Source organism: Montipora foliosa, chromosome 8 (genome assembly GCF_036669935.1).
Source record: "Montipora foliosa isolate CH-2021 chromosome 8, ASM3666993v2, whole genome shotgun sequence".
Lineage (NCBI taxonomy): Eukaryota > Metazoa > Cnidaria > Anthozoa > Scleractinia > Acroporidae > Montipora > Montipora foliosa.
Genome location: NC_090876.1, coordinates 3,167,271 through 3,186,992, shown reverse-complemented (window position 1 = coordinate 3,186,992; position 19,722 = coordinate 3,167,271). Strand labels below are relative to the sequence as shown.

General features: G+C 40.2%; 2 protein-coding genes across 2 annotated transcripts in view; one reads left to right on the top strand and one right to left on the bottom strand.

Annotated features, from left to right (window-relative positions):
- The window catches only part of LOC137967591 (citrate synthase, mitochondrial-like), an 11,571-nt gene extending 9,469 nt beyond the window's left edge, over window positions 1-2,102 (bottom strand). The window contains exons 1-3 of the mRNA XM_068814107.1: window positions 1,968-2,102; window positions 1,704-1,769; window positions 1,453-1,560 (exon numbers count right to left, since the gene is read on the bottom strand). Coding sequence (XP_068670208.1) covers window positions 1,453-1,560; window positions 1,704-1,769; window positions 1,968-2,018 — 225 coding nt within the window. The 5' untranslated portion in view covers window positions 2,019-2,102. The remainder of the gene's footprint in view (window positions 1-1,452; window positions 1,561-1,703; window positions 1,770-1,967) is intronic.
- A 48-nt stretch (window positions 2,103-2,150) lies between these two features.
- On the top strand, window positions 2,151-15,607 carry LOC137967590 (uncharacterized). Its single transcript, XM_068814106.1, has 8 exons — window positions 2,151-2,281; window positions 5,195-5,534; window positions 10,510-10,584; window positions 11,246-11,388; window positions 12,196-12,490; window positions 12,876-13,019; window positions 13,522-13,689; window positions 14,554-15,607. Exons 1-8 carry the CDS (start codon window positions 2,217-2,219, stop codon window positions 14,800-14,802), a joined length of 1,479 nt encoding a protein of 492 aa, XP_068670207.1. The 5' UTR covers window positions 2,151-2,216; the 3' UTR covers window positions 14,803-15,607.
- The last annotated feature ends 4,115 nt before the right edge of the window (window positions 15,608-19,722 follow it).

Sequence of the window (19,722 nt, the reverse complement as noted above, 5' to 3'; positions counted from 1 at the left end):
AATAATGTTTTTGCTTACAAAACAGTGAGCAGAACAGTTTAACCATTCAGTTATGTATCCCCTAATTCTGTTACAGTTATGGGTTCGTACTTAAATAACCCTACTTAAAGTACAATTACCAACTTATGTTATCCACAACAGCTATTGTGTAGGCAGCTTGTTTTAACTTATAAGGATCTTTAATATTGATATTTTGAATCAGAATTTTGGGATTTTTTGGGTAAAATTTTGAGTTTTAGAACTTTTTCTGAGATTTCTAGAACATGTTTGGGAGATTATCTGGATAGATTTAGCTGTTTTTTTTTTTATTATTGTAGCCAAGCCTAATCCCTGCCATCAGTGTCAATTGACACAACTAGACAGCAAATACACACACAAATTTCTGGGGGACAGTATCAAGGACATAAGCTACAATGAATGGTAAAATAAAACCACCCAGGCACACCTTCTTAGACTTGTACTAAGGTAGGTAGGTAAGGTCTGCTTACGAGCCAAGTGGCCCATTGGGCCAGAGCTTATCCTGGTTTCTGCAGCATGAAGCGACTAGGAGTATTTCTACTCTCCCCTGGATGGGATGCTAGTCCATCATAGGGTTACCCCCAGCATTAAATTCGCTGGTACCCATTTGTACACCTGGGTGGAGAGAAGCACCGTGAGAGTAAAGTGTGTTGTCCAAGAACACAACACAATCTCCCTGGCCAGGGCCCGAACCCGAACCACTCAATCCCGAATCAAGGGCACTAACCTTGAGGCCACCATAAGCCATTTTACCGATACAGCGGCCATTTTGAAATCCATTGTTTCAAATAGCTATTATGGGATTCTAAGGGGGCAAATGCATACTAATTGCCCCCTTAGAATCCCATAATAGCTATTTGAAACAATGGATTTAAAATGGCCACCATATCCGTAAAATGGCCTATGCCTCCCACAGACTTGTACTAAAATAAGGATGAAAAGAGTAAGGAGGTGTTCAACTGCATGAAAGTCAATGCACTTTCCTTTTGAATAATTACAAATTACAAATGACTATAACCATTCTTTCACTTTGTCAATCAAAATGTTTAAGTGAAACAGCTCATAAAATATTAACTCACAACTGGTGGCCATTAAAGCTGAGTGCAATAGTTGGTTTTACTCCTTGTAGATGAAAAAAAATTTAAACAGCAAATGCATGTTCAAAAAATTAAATTTGTGCGAACGGCACCCGGTGCGCACGCAACTGCACATCCGCACATCAGCTTACACTGCATTTTTAAATGCTAGCTAGTACATGTATTTTTCTTTCAGAAGTACAAAGTCATCTTTCACATCCGTGAAATGGAAAGACGTACATTGAGGGCAGATTTATCAAACAGATATTAGTTTTACGGTTTTCTCTATTTTATAGGAAAATTCAGGAAATTTGTATTATGACGAAATTTCTGCGACAATGAGATGTGACAAGTGTACCTGGTCGACTGTATATTCTCCCAGAATTTTATCTCCATACGTCTTTCGGAATTCAGCAACTTCTTTTTGCTTCTCTGGTACAATGCGATAAAGCGTTTCCTTCAAGCTCTGAGAAACGAAGGATGTAGCCATAATTAGTGCGCACCATTAAATTAAAAAGCCGGTAAGTAAGATGATATATAGTGTCCTCGAACTACGTAGCTTGCTGAATATATATTGAAGTGTAAAAAGTTTAAAGTACATTTCCATACCAGAGTTTCTGCTTGTGTAGACTGAAGCCGTATTAAACTCCTTATCAGTCCTTGTTGAACTACTGGCTACGAAAAGATAAGAATCCAAACATAAGATTGAACGATAACAGAGAGAAACACTCAAACAGATCGGTGTCTCTTAACCAAAATCACGACTTCAAGACACGCGGATATGGAACTTTGACTGTGGAGAACACATCTTAGAATAAACACACTAGAAACGACGGACAATGAACGTGTTCGTTAACGGGATAAGTCGCTTACTGTCGATTGCCCCAGTCTTGATAACAGTTTACAACTCGTGAAAACATTCATTTTGAAGAGTCACTAATACTAATAATCTACCGTTTCCTTCGGTCACTCATACAAGGCATACATGCGTCACAAGAAGACGAGAAAGACTGAGTTCTAAGGAAGGACACAGCATAACCGGAAGAACACGACAATTTGTACTTCCGGTTCCTTTAACGTGACAGAGGATTTTGCGCGACACATTCAAGAAGAAACCGTTCCATGATGGAGGGAAACCCAAGCGTGAGATCTATAAATGCTGAGTACTCCGCTGTTAGTGTAGCCAAGTAAGTATACAGGCTGGTTACATATTTGGTAAAAAAAGGATTGACATCCCCTGCTCATTGCGTCGTTCAAACTTGGTATAATTTTCGTAACGGAATTGCTAGCTTTTGGGATGATCCGAACCAAAATCACTTGGATCACGGTGCATGATTCAAAGGAACCGATGAATCCACTCTGAGAAAGGGATTCTTCGGTTCCATTGATGCACCGTGATCAAAGTGATCTTGGATCCATTGATCATTTTTCGGATCATCCCAAAGGAACGCACACTTAGTTTAAAATTTTTTTTGCTAACGGAGCCGATAAGTTCAAGAGGTTAAAGCACCTAAAGCATGTATTATGATAAGTACCTAGCCTCTCGATGGCAGTCAAACGTTTTTGTTCATAATTCGTACAAGGCTTATGATTCAGCAAGAACACTTAAAAAATTGTAAAAGTTTTATCTAGCTAGAACAAGCTTATATCACGTAACTGATATCCGCGAATGCATCAATGATCTGCGAGCGCAGCTGGTACAATCGCCTCATTGTTTTTTATACACCAAAAGTGATCATTGTTGAAAAACATCTTGCCGAATTTCAAATCAAAATTAAAATGTCTGCTTGCAACGAAATGCCAGCCACACAGTAAAACACTTTACAATCTCTTCATCCATTCCCGTTTGGTGGCATTAAGTTTTATTGGTTGAGACTTAGATGTACAATAATAAGCCTTGACTTTTGCCAAAGAGAACCTTTATTTTCTATTTATCGTCTTTTGTACAATATACTTAGATTAGGCATGATGTAAAAATTTTTGCAACTTTTTTGTCTCCAAATGTCACACTGGGTCATTGGTAAAATATTTGTGAGATTGAAAACTTGTTTGACTGGTTCTTTAATAATAACTCTTTGTCTGACCTTTGTTTTTGTTTTGGTTGTGATTCTCACATGCATACATAAGATTTCATCTCCCGAATTTCACTTTTATATCCATTAGGCTAATTAATTTCTCCTTCAAATAACTGGATAAAGTTTTACAATAACAGTGTAACGCACAGTTAATGGAGCGTGACACCTTCGGTTGTTATTCCTCTGTCACGTTATACTTTGACATTACATAACATGTACAAGACATGCATACCCATTCATAGCCTGCGTAGCAAGCGTTCCTTTTCGACAAAAAGAGCTTCGAAACGATTTTCCGCAAACTGGCCGCGCGGAAGTTGGGGCAAGAGACTGACGGAACGCTCCCTCAGTCTCTTGCCCCAACTTTCGCGCGGCCAGTTTGCAGAAAATCGGTTCGAAGCTCTTCTGTCGAACAGGAACGCTTGCTACGCAGGCTAACCCATTCATTGTGCGTTCATAACACAACCAATACAATAAACAAAATCTATCTATATTGCACGACTGTGTGCAACATTTTATCCCAATCGTTTTATGGGCCAAAATGGACTGGATGGTAAGTTATTTGGCATTGGTTTATTCCTAGGTACCTGTTTATGTATTAAAGGTCTAGTACCAATTTCCAGCTTTCAAAGATAACTACAATGAGTACCTTAATTATCTCAAACAGAACTTTTTTTTCCCACCCTTCCCTCTGTTTGGAGGCTTTGTGATCGAATTTATTAATTGGGGTTCACCTCTTGGCTTTTGCGCTCCGTTAATTCTCATGGCGACTTCCCCAAGCTTTGTTTTTGTGCCAGTGCTACATCATGTATGCTCTTTATCTTCCTCTATTCTTGTCTGATCCGGCACATACAGGCAGAATCAAGTGCTAGGGAAAGAAGGAGGTTAGAGCTAGTAAATACCTACTCTCTTTCCATTATAGGACGATGTTGGCCGTTGGTTAACTTGTAGTGTGATAAAGAGCTAGGTTTTTAGATTGCCAAAAATGGCTTCTACCTGCGTACAACTTTTCCTGATCCAGAGCAGTCTACAAGAGTGCTGGGGAGATAGGTTTAGGCTTTTGTCATGCAAGGAAGGCGTCGCCGAACATGAGGCGGTATACCCACCTTTATGCCAAGCATGTTTTGCTTGGTTTGGGTTTTCCTGTCTCTGATAATTGCAGTCGCCGTAATCTAAATAGATTGAGGAACTGCAACGTTAACTATAAGATCCCACTTTCATTCATTATTTTATTATTATGTTTTCCTTTTGGTTGAGATTTTCTCACATGTACATCAGATCTCATATCCCAATAAAACAAGGAAAGAAAAAAAAGAATTAAACAGCTCTGTGCGAACGAAAAAAAAGTTCCCTAAGCGCGTCGAACCATCGCCTTGTAAATTCGTTTATCTTTTGCTCTAATCGATTGCGCTACCAATGTAGTGACTTGCTGCGATCATGTATACATCGAACAATAAACGGTAAGTGTCGCTTCGCTGATTCCATTGTTTTCAAACGCGAAGCCGATAGTGTCTTTGCATAGCTTATTTCTCAAAAATAAAGCTCACATCGGTAAAAAAAATACCAGGGCAATGTTCTTAAGTTCATTTCCAGTCAACTTGCAAAATTTGGGCTAGTTTTGAGTAAAACTGAAAATCGACCGGAATTGTCACTTACTAGGTTTTTGCATCCAGCCCTTCAATTATCTTAGCTTTATCTTTGCTTTTAATGTAACGGAAGTTGTCGTTCATTTATTTATATTGACCACATTATTGCTGTCAAGTGATATGTAAAAAAAGGAGAGACTTCATAGGAGAAAGACTTTTCAGACAAGGTGCCTCAAGTAGCATTTAAACTTGGGACCTCTTGATTCAGATGTTAGCCCCAAAACCATCAGACAATATTTTAGGATTTTGTAGGGAATATTTGGGAGAAATATCAGTGTCTTATCTGTCCCTATCAAAAATTAAAAAACCCCAACTCTTTCTATCTAGGTTTGTAGTAAGTAAACTTATTTTATTTATCCAACAAATTTCTTCTGAATTACAGTGAACATTTAGAAATTAAGGATGAGGGCAAGGAAGAAATTTCATTTGTCACAGACTCCAGTCCACTACTCCATATCACAGGCAGTGATGATCACGAGAGGACTGGAACTGTATTCTCATCAATATTTACACTTATTTCAACCATGGTTGGGGGCGGAATTCTTTCACTACCATTTGCTTTTCAACAAGGAGGTTTTATTGTGACATCAGTGGTATTGCTGTGCGTTCTTATGGCATCTACACATGGAGCATTTTTAATCATAAACAGCAAAAGATATTGCCAAGGGAAAATAAGAAATGTTGAGGATGTGGCTTACATTGCATTTGGAAACAAGGGAAAGGTATGCTATTGAAGTATAGTTTATGCCAGAATTAAATCTTGTTAATAATATTGTGCTCTTATATTTTCCACAGTGAGGTGGTATTAACTCTGGGTGGTACATGCTCAGAGCTTGGCCTCCTTTTTAGCAGAGGCTTGCTGCTCTATAGTGGTGACATGGTATTTTGTTAAAATATGTGTGTATGTGTACTTCTTATTTAGATTATCGGTACTCATTTTGATAACTTGTCGTGATCATCATCTACATGTATCTTGGAGAGTAATTTACTGAAAGAAGACAAAGAAGTAGGGGTGGTTTGTTTATCTGACACCGTGGGTGCTTACCATTTAGCCAAATAATCTGGATGGAATGATCGTTGCCTAAAGGTAAGCGATTTTCCGAATTTAATGACCAACCGGATGAGAATGGCGGTTACCATTTACTACACAGCATTCCATCCCACATATTTTACTCGATCTTGTGAAAAGGGTCTGGAAACGGAAGGTTCTCGCAAATGGTAAGAGCATTTCCCGAATTCTGTTCCGAACGGAAAAAGAGGACTACCTCTGGAGGTTGTCCACAATTTCCGAAAAGATTTTCCGGAAAGCTGCCTTTCCATTTGACCTCAAACTGAAATTTCCGGATTTTTGGGCAAAATGGTAAGCACCCCATGTCATGTTAACACAAACATTCCATCATGTCATCTCTGTATCGTTGTATCAAAGTAATAGCGTATAGCAAAAGAATAGAGACAGAGGGTTCTTGGTTTCTATGTTTACATTTTACTAGTGTAATAATAAAATTAATCATAGAAAAGGTCATGCGAGTGTACAAAAGATATACCGGTATCCTATTACAATGATAATCACATGCATCGTTACATCCCACCCCCTTCTATAGATGAGAGGAGCTGAATCTTTCGATGCTTTTTTTTTTCATTGTCGTAACAGTAACGAGTAAATATTAAGTGTTCAGTTTCGAGGTTTCGTAATCTTGCAAATAAGCCAGGGGTTTGGTTGTTCTGCAGGGCTCTTGCTCCTCTGGTAGGTCAGCACTGTTGGGGTCTGAGGTGTTGGGTAGGTCTGACTCTGTTGGAGATGGTTGCTGGCTGGGTGTGTCAGTGTCAAGAGCAGTGGGGTCAGTCGAGACTGGCTTTGGCGGGTCGACTGTAATTGGGTCTTGTGTTTGGAATTAGGTGTCTCCAGTTTCTTCTGTAGACCTGACCATCTTTAGTATGTACTTGGTAAGACTGGAAGTCAACCTGTCCTTGGACCTGAGCTCTGAGTCATAGTGAGTTTCATTTTGAAGTGTGAAGCAGTTTGACTCTGACAGCATTACTGGGGTTCAATTCTGTAAGGTCTTTGGCGCTAACATTGAAGTATAGAGCCTGTTTGGCTTTGCGACGTGTCATCTTCTCCAGGTTGTCTGTAGGGTCTGCCAGTTTTAGCAAGGTGGTGATCGTGGGGAGAAGTGTTCTGGTTCTCCCACTAAATAGGCGTTGTGCTGGGGTGCTGTCCAGCCCCTCAGTTGGTAGACTAAGTGTTTCTCCAGTCCAGGTGAGCTAGGTATGGGTTGCTTGAGGACTCAGTGACCTTTCTAAGTACAATGTAGTGACTTTGCTGTCTTGACAGTGTTCTCGACCTTTCCATTAGACTGAGCGAATCCTGGAGAGCTGGTGACATGTTCAAAGCGGTATTGTCCAGCAAGATCTGCAAATCCTGAAGAATTGCAGGGTTCTTGGTGAGTTTTTGCACAGGAGGTAAAAAACCAAAAATAGCAGGTAACAAAAAAAGCCCCTGCATGGGCTAGCGAACTCAAGTCTTAACTTGACGTTCGTATGGATGGTTCGCGTGCCAGCGCCTGCTCAATTTATTTAATACTCAGCAAAAGGAAAGAAGGTTATGCTATTTCATTGATTTTCACTCGCCACCGCTTTTCTGACGCTTTGGTTGAAAACTAAAATCCGAAAGACCTTTCTGTCGTTTTCCACGCGTGGATGCCATGTTTTAATAATGTTATGGGGGTTTCCTGGCCGCAGGAGGAGTGGGAAGGAAACATGGCAGACATCGTTTCGAGGGTTGAGTTGGCAAAATTTAACAGATAGTATATTTTCGAAGCGATAACATGTGCCAGATATCTTCACAGGATTAGTTGGAGGGGAAAAGCAATATTTTCACATAAACGCAATGTAATTTCACCTTTGAACAGACGAACATTCGGTAAATATTTCAGCGAAACAGCCGGTAACATTTACTTGAACAGCCGGTAAAAATAACCGGTTACCGGCTCTTAACAAGAACCCTGAATTGAATGGTGGACCATTGTCCGACATGAGGATGGTAGGGAGACCATGCCGTGCCAAGTGCTGTTTAAGCTTGCTGATGATCTTGTTACTCGTTTTGCTTGTCAGATGGTCAATTTCGAAGAAACTGGAGTAGTAATCGACAGTAATAAGATAGTCCTTTTGATTCAGTTCAAAAAGGTCGCAGGTGACTTTTGACCAAGGCGTGATGGGGAGGTCATGTGTTATCAGAGGTTCTTTGGCTTGGTCCTGTGGTTGGTCGGTGCACACTGTACACTTAGATATGTAGACGTCACTTCCTGGTTCATCCCTGGCCAGTAGATGGACTCTCTGGCTCGTCTTAATGATCCCCGTATGCCAATGTGGCTTGCATGAAGTCTTGACTTGATGTAGGGTCTGGCCTTTAAGCGGAACTACTAGCTGTTCTCCTTTAAAGATCAACCCATCATGAATCGTGAGCTCATCACAGAATGAGAAGTAAGGTGCAAGTGATTCTGGTATTTTGTCCTCCGTTGCTGGCCATCCCTGCTTGATGATCATTAATTTTTTAAGGTGTGCACATCTTCATCAGCCTCAGTCACTTCCTTGATTCGTGTCTAAGTCTCTTCTGTTACTGGGAGGAACTGGAGTGCGTTGATATGCTCTGATTCTTGTTCTGCATCACCTTTTTGGTCCATTATTGTAACAACATCTCTGTCACAGGTCTCTGTGTTATATGTTGTCAATAGGTACGCCCTCCTGAGAGTGTGTCGGCTGGCTACTTGTGGGCACCTTTCTTGTATGTTACATCGAGGTCGTACTTTTGGAGTCTAAGCATCATTTGCTGGAGTCGTTTGGGCGCAGCGAGAATGCTCTTCTTGAGAATTGACTCCAGAGGCTTGTGGTCTGGCTCCACCTTCATAGGGCATCCATATATGTACTGTTTGAACTTTTGAGTTCCAAAGAGAATGGCCAACATTTCCTTTTCGATTTGTGCATACTGCTGCTCACTTGGCATTAGGGATCTTGATGCGTATGCGACCGGCTGTCCCTGCTGTAGCAGACAAACACTAAGTCCTTTCTCTGACGTGTCTCACTGTAGCTTTACCTCTTGTGTCAGGTTAAAGAACTTCAGGAGGGGAGCTGTGGTGAGTAGAGTCTTTAGGGCTTGGAAACATGTGCTGTGTACTTGTTGCTTCAATTGAAACATTATGTCCTCTTGGAGAAGCTCTCTGAGTGGAGCAGCGATGTCTGAGGTAGTTTGCCATCCCTAGCAGCCTTCAGACTTCAGACTTTTAGCGTTGGCCAACTTAGGTATTAGGTTGTCAATCAGTGGAACAGGGTAATGGTTCCGTTTGAGCACCTCATTGAGAGGTTTGGGATCGATGCATAATGAAATCTTTCCATTGCATTTTCTGGCAACAATCATTGCAGAAATCCAATGCGTAGGAACTTCTCAATCAACTGTAGCCAAGATTCCCATCTTCTCTAGCCTGTCTAGTTCTTCTTGAAGCAGTTCTTTAAGTGTGACTGGTACCTTTCTGACGGGAAGTTTAACAGGTGCCATGTCTTTATTTACTTTGAGATGCAGTTCTTCTTGAAGCTTGCCATTTCCGGTAAAGATATCAGTGTATCACGTGAGGATGTCTTCAGCTTTTGGAGGAGTGTGTGAGCATGTTTCCAGTGACATGACAGTCTTGTTGTTGATAGACATCAGATTAAGCATTTGGATAGATGGCGCACCCAGGAGTGGTTTAAGGCTTTTGTTTACTATGGCGAATTTGATTTCATAGTGTTGGTGCTATTTGCTTTAACAGGCTTAAGTCCTTATCGCCAAAGATGTCTACTTACATGTAGAGGTCAGAGGGCATAATGTTGACAGTTGGAAGTTAATGATTGAGTTGTCAATCACCAGGCGGGTGAAGAGTTTCTTTGGATAACTTCCATTAAAGTAAAGTAAAGCAACCATATTTAACATCGATAACTCGTAACAGTAATTCAACTGACAAACCTGAGCAGCCATTGCTGCTATTGCTGGCACTGCACCTGGGCGGGTGGTCTAGGGGCACTTAATTGCAAAGTGGTTTTGTGTTCCACACTTGGTGCTCTGTTTACCCGATACGGGACATTCCTCCTTTTTCCAGATGTGGGTTTTACCACAGAACTTGCAGGATGTTGTTGGGAGTGCATTCCGATCATAGTTTTGGCTTGAGCTGGCTGGCGTCATCACTTGCTTAGACCTCATTGAGGATTGTTTTGCTGCTCTAACTACATCAACATTGTCTGCCTGATTAATATCCCTGGCTTGTTTGCCTGTGGATTCGCTGGTTCGATCTGCACATATCTTTGCAGGAGTTTAGGGTTGGGTCTTTTCTCTCTAGGAGTTTCTTTTGTAGGGCACTATCTCTGATTCCTATCACAACACGGTCTCGTATGAGATGATCTGAGAGTGTGCCATAATTGCACGTCTTACTTAGTGAGCTGGCGGAGGGTAGTAATGAAGGTATCAACCGACTCACTTTCTTCTTGTACTCCTGAGTTGAATTTGTAGCATTCATAGAACTTGGAAGTTTACATGAAACTATCTGTGGAAATTTAAAAAATTAAAAGACAATACTACAATTATTATTAATAGGATATAAGAGGGGTGTGACAGAGTATCAAATTAATGTAAAGTTCATTAACACAACAATTTTGTTTTATTTCATTTTTCAGATTTTAACACAAGTAGTCTTTATTGTTTCTCTCTTCCTTTGCTCTGTTGCATACTGGATATTGATAGCAGACCAGGTAATAAGGCTTATTACTGCTAAAATATAATGAAGACCATTTATTTTGCAGACTCATTGCAGAGATGCCAAGCTCTGGAGATGTAGAATCTGGAATTTTTTTTCATCTGGACCCCCCACCACCCTCCCAATTAACCCACCCACTCCCCCTTCCCCCTCCGAAAAAATGTACCCACCCCCTGTAGCCCAGCAGCTCATTCATAATACAAGAAAAATCTATCGCCACTGAGCCCGCCAATGTGAATCTTGAACGGAAAATTGGTGGAAAACAGGGCACTTTTGTCAAGAATTTTAATTGGTTAAACGGAGATCCAATCAAGCAATAATTGGTCACATGGTGGTGGTAACAAACGAAAATAAAGAGAGCCATTTTGTTTAGTTCTGTCAACATGTGTTTGGCTCATACATGGAGATGAAGAAATGCAAGAAACGTTCAATGAAACAAGTTTGAAAAAAAAAAAACCAAATTCTTTTAACTTGGTGATTCGATTTGTCAGCCTACAATGGCGCAAAGTCTTTAAAAGGTTCAAAGTCGTTTTTATCTGGGAGATTTGATATCCTGTTTGGGAGACCAGGAGATTGTGCCCTTAGTAATAAATGACAGTTATGTCCAATGCTGTCATAAGGTTATGAACTAACTACATTATATTTTAATGTTTTAGATAACTCCCATTATGATTCTCCTTTCTGGCCATCATTCATTCTGGTCAAAGAAAATTGTCATTTTGACAATACCGATGTTGGTGATTTTTCCAATAACACTGCTGAAGAGTCTTAATGCATTACGATTCACTTCAGTTCTCAGGTAGGTACTGATACACATTAAAAATATCAATTGTTATAACGATCTGATCGATCATGATCAGAGGTACTCTCAATAGAGTGTCAATCATTCATTGCTTCACTGACTCTAGGCGGGTTCATACTAGCATAGTAAGACCTTAAGTACACTTGAGCCCCTCTTCGGATGTGAACAGGTTTAATTTCAGCTCAAGTAGCCTACTTTGTGGCAATGGTAACACATTTCCTTCAAAGAAGCCAAAGTGCATTCTCAAGTCAAGTTCAAACCATCCTTATGAGATTACTTATCTACTATATCAAAACACATTGCAGAAACGGACGTCATTCAAACACGTTTGCATAACTTGATTGACAACGCAATTACTTTGAAAGCATACTTTGAATTCTACTATGAACGCTCATACGGTAACATGGACAATCTCAGGTGTGCAAGTTTAAGCTCTGGTCATACTTAAGATATACTTACTCTGCTAGTATGAACTCACCTTCTGTCTTCATCTATTTACACTTACGCACATCACACACTTTAATCTGATGAAGGCTGTCACAGCACAGCCGAAACATTAGTTTCAATTTCAATTACAATTTCATTTGTTTTGCCCCAAAAAAGTTACAGTGTTTTTTTAAAGATATTTTTATTTTCACTTCACCCTTCCTAGCAAAGTAGGTGAATGATGCTTCGACTAACACTGTAATTAAAACTTTCAAAATAATTTTAATAAATAAGAATACAAGAAATTGCTTTAAAGCCCATTTTGTACTGAATGTGAAGTGTGTCAGCTTGTAACAGTAATTAATTTTAATTTTATAGTGTTGTGTGTGTTGTCTTCCTCGCCGGTGTGGTAATTTTTAAGTCAGTCGAAAGTGATATTGGTGGACCTGTGGACGACGTTAGGAATCCTGTGCAGTGGTGGCCGCAAAGTTTTGGTGGACTGCTAACTGCTATTGCCATATCCGGTCTGACCTTCTCTTGTCATTTCAACATTCTTCCCATGCACGGGGAACTACGTTTTCAAACGCGAGCCAACAAGCGAATCATTCTATATACGGCTATGGGTATCACCTACGTTCTGAACGTTCTAGTGAGCTTCTTTGCAGTTTTCCAGGTGAGCTTAATTTTATGGATTATCGTAAAACCAAATAAAAATTTTTACTTAAATCAATAGTAAAAAAAGGAATGAAATAAGCCATACAGAGTTCAAGGAGAAGGAAAAGTACTGTAAAGCTACTGGAAAGAGCAGGAAATTCTTATCTTACTTCTGACTGGCTCTGAAAGTAGCTTGAGAATTTTCGGCCAATCGTTGTGCATATTTGTACATATACTTGGTTGCATGCCCTTGCAAGTTAGCTGGCATTCCCATAAATTTTTCTACCCTTTTCCAGAAAAGTTTGCTAGAGGAAAAGCCGGAATAAAGAAGATTTGAGGTGAGGTGCACTTTCAGAGCCATTTAGACAGTTTTTAGCTAATGTTCCTGTCTTTGTTTTCTTCAGTTTAGACAGTTTACGGATCAAGACATCACAAAGAATTATCCCCATAGAGATTTTCTCGTAAACGTGGGTCGAGTTGCTTTGGCGCTCACACTTCTGCTCAGCTTTCCTCTCCTCATTTTTCCTTGCCGAGCAGTCATCAACAGGGTAAGACTCCTTAACTTTGATGTGTAACATTGATCGCCAATCTTTGTGCCATGAGGCGCATCGGCCACAACTGTCGTCTTCCAACCTGCTGGGATGCTCTCCAGGTGTTAATTCCTCATCTCGCAGAGCTGGCGCAGTGGTGAGAGTGCTCGCCTCCCACCAATGTGACCCGAGTTCGATTCCCAGAGTCGGCGTCGTGTGTGGGTTGAGTTTGTTTAATGCTCCGAGAGGTTTTTCTCCGGGTACTCCGGTTTTCCTCTCTCCTCAAAAACCAACATTTGATTTGATTTGCATTAATTTGTTGATTTCAGTTTACAGTGTCCCCAATTAGTGCTCCAGCCTTCGAAGACTATATATACACTTAAATAGTTCATTTCCTTTCCTTTTGTTTTATGTGCAGTTTCCTTCTCCACGCGGTCTTTGAGCGTCGTACTAGTGTTTTAGCAAGTATAGTGTTACCTTTCGAGCAAACACGTCATTTTTGTTTTTCTTTATTTTTTAGTTGATCTGGCGGATAGAAAACAGAAGTCTTCTCCAATCTCAACCGTCCATCAAGTCTTTTGAGTATTTAAGTAACGTAACAGGCACAGGCCCTTCCAGGCTTATGTGGTTGTTTGAGACTGGGTTCTTGGTATTTTTTGGTTACATCCTGGCATATTACATCCCTCAAGTAAGTTGCTTCCTGTTATTTGTAGGTTTGTGTAAATTCCAATGTGAGAATCATTTGCGTGTAAAAGTAACGGAAATCAACACTTTGAAAGTTTTAGATGGTACCGACCATTTTTGCCGCCATGTCATCAACCATCCATACCACATGTATTCCTGTCATGTCATTGCAACGTAACCTTCTCAAAAAAGGGACTGTTCCTGTTCTTTAGCTCGAGTACGAATTTACTGCGCCTCGTGAGCCCACAACAAATTTTGACCACTGTGATGACGAATATCGTTGTCGATAAGAGTACAGACAACGCTGAACCACTTTCGATTTGTTTTTTACCACAATATTCAACGCCAGAGAAAGTTTTTATTTCAGAGTGTGACCAAAATCATGACTCAAAGAAAGAGCAAGCGTTGTCTATAACTTTCTGGCAATATGATTGGATTATTTCCCAAAATGACCGTTCCTGATTGGCTATTACATTGCGTTGTCTAGACTCTTATCGACAACGGAAAATTAGTCGATCAGATAGCGAGATTACAAGCAATAGTCCAGTTTCAAGTTCTTCATGACCGCTGAATAAAAACACTGAGGACGCAATTTTACAGGATTAGCCTCCATCTCAAGTGAATATGTTTACAAATACCGGCAGGAAGGGGCCTGAAATTTGAAACTAAACAATAGACAGAGTAGTAAACAAGTCATCTTCTCGCTGGAATTTGTGAATATATTCACTTCAGATGGAGGCTAACCCTGTAAAAATGCGCCTGCAGTGTTTTTATTCAGCGGTCATGGAGAACTTGAAACTGGACTCTATTGTGGTAAAACAAATTTCGCGTTAACATGTAATGTTTTTTTTTTTTTTTGCGACTTCAGGTGGCCATGGTTTGGGGATTTGTTGGCGCTATAGGTAGCACCATCATGATTTATATCCTGCCTCCAGCTTTCTATCTCCGTGTCCGTATTCATCCAGAGAGACCTGATCTCAAGCAAGTGGCGGCCTGGGGCCTAATGTTGACGGGGTTCGGGGTGTTGATTGTTGGCACCTATCAATCATTTGTGAATGTCATTGATCCAATTCCTGACGTAGCGCATCCGTACATAGTTACGAATTCAACTTTGTGAATGCGTATGGACATGTTTGAAATGCGATACTACATTGCGAGCTAGTTTAGATATCTTTCTTTATGGGCAAAAACGAACGTTGATATTCTTTAACAATTATTCGCCGAAGGCGAAGTGATTATCGGTGAATATTCACCGAGACGAAGTCGAGGTGAATATTCACCGATAATCACTGAGCCTGAGGCGAATAATTGTTTTAGTATAAATACACAGGTGATTATTTCAAAAGAGAGAAAAAAAAACATTTCAACGCGAAATCATCTTCACTTTACAGTGGCAAAACGACTACTGGCAGCCATTTTGTCCGTCGAGGTGATTATCGGCTGATAATCCGAGATAGCGAGCCAATGAGAGCGCGCGGTTTTGTATAATCACCTGTGTATTTATACTAAATATATATATTTTATTTGCGCTCAGTGGATGCGAGAATAGTCATCTCCTGTCCAATGCCGGCGCGCTGATGGAATAATTGTTAAGTATTTTACACTGGGTTAATTTTCAGATTGATTGGGGGCCCTTGCTTACGATAACAACGTCAGCGTAGAAAACCTTATGAGGTATCACAGCATTTGTTAAGTGACATTCAAATATAATTCAATGGTTTGAATCCATCGTACTTTTGTAAAGTTTAAATAGAGTATTTATCATAATATATCTGTTAGGTTTATCTTTCATATTTTCAGTAGTATTTTACAAAATTGACCGTTATTGCACTGGAACAGGGAAAACAAGTCGTTTCCCATAAATAAGTGTTGTGCAAAAGAAATGGCGACAGAGAATCGTAATAAACTGTTGATAGATCTTGTCTCTTAAGTCTCTGTTTTGCTCCCAAAAGCGCTGACCGTGAAATTCTGGGTACCATACACTTGTTGGACAAATCCAACATTTGCTTATTCCCGATATGTCTAGAAATGATTTATTTTAGTTTGACAAGCGTCCCAGTGTCCCCAACTTCAAGGAAGGGTGCAAAGTACAGGTTGCAGGTTTTTGTTTTGCCGTAACTGGAACAACCCAAACCTTTACAAAATGCTAACCTTAGGCTTAAACATTATTTTTTTAGGCCTAATGTAACAACAACAAACAACAACAACCTTTATTTCATTCAATACTAGTTACAATGAAAAGTTTGTCCACCCAAATTTAGCAAGGCTAATCATTGAGTTGGGTGGAGAAAAAATAAAATAGCTAATTAATATATTTACAATGACAAAGATTTCGAAAGGAAATAATAAAATTTTAGGACAAGAGCGACTGAATGTTTCTATTATAAAGATGTGAGCTACTACAGTGGAATACAGATTGAAATTCTAGTTAATGGATTGCTGATAATCTTAAGATTCAATCATATTTGACGAAAAGGTTTACTCTAGATGAAGGATATCACAAATATCAAGTTAAGATTCTTTCAAATAAAAGAACAGGAATAGCAGTGTCAGGGAATTAATTCAATGCGTTTAAAGTAGATTAATTGAACTAAGATTATCTTTTAGTTTTTAAGTCCAATATCATTTGGCAAAATGCTTTATTCTATGAATAACTTCGCAAGTTTCGAGACAAGAGTCTTTAGAAATTCAAATATCGAAAAGTATACTTGTTATTTTCCCAGTGAAGTCGTTCTTTCTAAGATTTCTTGGGGTTAAGGGGATTCCATTCCAGATAGTTGATCCAGTTCGTGAGAAAGAATTTAGCTGAATTGAGAGTCTAGAGCTTTGCGTATAGAAATTGTTTGAAGCAGAGGATCGAGTGTAACGAGGATGGATATTAGAAATATCTTGAAACTGCTTTTGAATTAGCATTAGTACAGTAAAGGATTGCGTTGTTTGAACAACGGTGAAACAATGACCTGCAACCTCCACAATTTCACCGCCATTAGAGTTTGGGAATGGCCGTATTTATACTAGAGGACGTCTAAGACGTCTAGACGCATTAAACGTCTGGCCGTACGTGCGATTAATATAAATACGGGACGCATTTAACTTCGACGTCTCGAAATCAAATTCATGATTTTCTTCAAAAGAGACTTGCATTAAATCACCAAAGAGACTGGGTACCTCGGAGACCGATTGTGCCCTTCATTACAATACATACTTAATTGACCGCTCCCCATAGGGGCTTTTCAGGGCCAATGAAACACAACGAAACGACAGAACAGAACAACAAGAATCCCAACTGGCCGGAGGCAAGCCAGTTGGCTATTTACAAGTGCAGCTGAGAAGTTGAACCAGGGACTACCAGGATCAAATTCAACGAGTGGCCAGAGCGGGTCTTGAACACGGGATCTCCGGATCTCAAGGCAAGCACCCTAACCACTGGGCCACACTACCTCCGTTCATTGCAAAGTGCGTCCCAGTTTAGTGCCCTTCGTCTTTATACTGGACGGCTGAGACGACTAAGACGTCTGTTAAGTAGGTCGTTAAAACGCACTTAACTTGAAACATTTAATTCGTCTGACGTTTAATGCGTCCACCTTATTTCCGTATTTATACTGAGACGTCTTATAAATACGGTTAATATAACAAAGTGCCCTCTTGGCGCTCCTCCTCAAAGTGGAGGAAAAAAGCTGCATATTTACCCTACCCAAAGAATAACTCAAACCTTAAGACCTGGTTTTCACTAGCGACGCAAGCTCGTTTACTTGTTGTTCATTAGTGTCCATTGTTCTAACAAAAGGCACTAATGAACAACAAACTACTGAGTTTGCGTATGCTTGTTGTGCTTATGCTTGCGTCACTAGTGAAAACCAGGCTTAACACTTAACTTGCGGTTGAAGGTAGGTGGCAAATGCTTAGACTTGGCAGGACACTTCAATCGAGTTGGATATCGAAATTCATTTCTGAACATAATGCTTTCTTCCTTGTCTACAGTGTTTAAAACGCTGGGAATTATTTGACTTTTTTTTCAGGCAAAAGGAGGGAGCGATAGGTAAATGATTGAAGTCAGGGATGATTCTTCATTTAGAGATGCGGTGGCTTCAGTGCCATTTGTCTCTGGTGGTTTTAAATTAAACTTAAAATCCCCTGCGAATTCCGATGTGCTTGTTAGTGATGTGCATGCATCTTATTCCAAGATGGCCGCCATTTTAGTATTGTATTCTTTTGCCTGATTGTGGAGGCGCGGTGGTGGCCTCATGGTTATTGCGCTCGACTCCGGATCGAGTGGTCCGGGTTCGGGGCTTGGCTGTGGACGTTGTGTTCTGTTTTGGGCAAGACACTTTACTCTAACGGTGCCTCTCTCCACCCGGGTGTATAAATGGGTACCGGCGAAGTTAATGCTGGGTGTAATCCTGCGATGGACTAGCATCCCATCCTGGTTGGAGTAGAAATACTCGAAGTCGCTTCATGCTACAGAAACCGGAGATAAGCGCCGACATAGTTGGACCTTTTGGCTCGTATTAAGTCTTCTCTTTCTTATGCAGTGCACTCAGATCTAAACGTAATAAATCTTGAAAATTTAACTATAGCAATTCGTAAACCGAACTCTAAGCCATTTTTGGTAGCGACATTGTACAGACCTCCCTGTTCGCCAACTGGTTTATTTTCGAGTTATGAATCATTTATAGGCAAATTAGATTCTCTCGACCTAGAGTACTATTTGTTAGGTGAGTTCAACTGTAATTTGGCCTCTTCTACACCTGATGTAAACACTCGTCGTTTACTCGAGATTTCGGATTTATTTGGACTCAAACAACTGATAAACGAACCAACTCGTGTTACAGATCTCCACATCTACACTAATTGATTTGATCTCTACAAATTATCCTGACAGGGTAGGCTGTTCGGAGTCTCCCATATTGCCATCAGCGAACATAGTCTCGTCTATGTTTATCGAAAACTATCTTCTGATTTACCATCTAAGGGACACTCCTCCATCTCCTACAGAAATTTTCGAAAGTTTGATCTCGAAAATTTTCGAAATGAAATCGCTCAACAAGACGTACTAAATTGAGTAAAACACTCTGGATTAATTCAACCTTGATGAAAGTTATGCGCTGTCGCGATGCTGCTAAAAGGAAAGCAGTAAGACAAAAGAATCCTCAAGACTGGGCCAATTACTTCGGACGATGAGTCAATTTATGTAAACAACGGAAACAATACATTGACAACACTCCTGAAAATTGCAACAAATTCTGTTTTCGTCCAATTACTAGCAGTGTTGTCTTTACCCATCTAAATAGATTGTCAAAAACTAAAGCTACAAGGCTAGATAATATCTCTGCTAACTTGATTCGTGAGTGTGCCGGTATTATTTCAGGCCCTTTGTGCGATCTGTTTAAGAAATCCTCGATGTCTGGCATATTTCATGTGCTAGAGTGACTCCGTTGCTTAAACAAGGCGAGTCATCTGATTTAAACAACTACAGACCTATCTCAGTCATTTCCGTAGTCGCCAAAGTGTTCGAGAGGATTGTGTACGATCAGTTATACAACTTCTTAAACAGCGAAGAAATTATCTCTAAACAACAATCTGGTTTCCGGTCTTTACACTCAACTGTTACTGCTCCTCTAGAAGCAACTGACAGTTGGGCGTTTAATATCGATCGTGGCTACGTAAATGCTGTAGTACTGCTTCTCGACTTAAAAAAGGCATTCGACACTGTTGATCATGAGATACTACTAAAAAAATGAATCAGTGCGGAATTCAATGGAAAACTCTTTATTGGTTTAAATCTTATTTGACGAATCGCACACAACGGTGCTCCGTTAACGGTTGTCTCTCTGACTTCTCCACTCTTAAATGTGGTGTGCCACAGGAACCGATCCTTGGCCCTCTTTTATTTCTAATCTATATTAACAATCTCCCTAACTGTCTGTCGTTTAGCCCCGGGGGAGGAGGGGGGGGGGGGTTACTCCCTTATAAGGGCTTAATGGGGACGTGCGGCCAGCCAGGGTGTGTTTTTCGGGATTTTTGTCTCGAACAGGGT

Coding starts and splice junctions, on each gene's coding strand:
- LOC137967590 (XM_068814106.1), top strand. CDS start 2,217: ATGATGGAGGGAAACCCAAGCGTGAGATCTATAAATGCTGAGTACTCC. Junction 2,282..5,194: donor TCCGCTGTTAGTGTAGCCAA/GTAAGTATACAG, acceptor TCTGAATTACAG/TGAACATTTAGAAATTAAGG. Junction 12,491..12,875: donor GCTTCTTTGCAGTTTTCCAG/GTGAGCTTAATT, acceptor TGTTTTCTTCAG/TTTAGACAGTTTACGGATCA.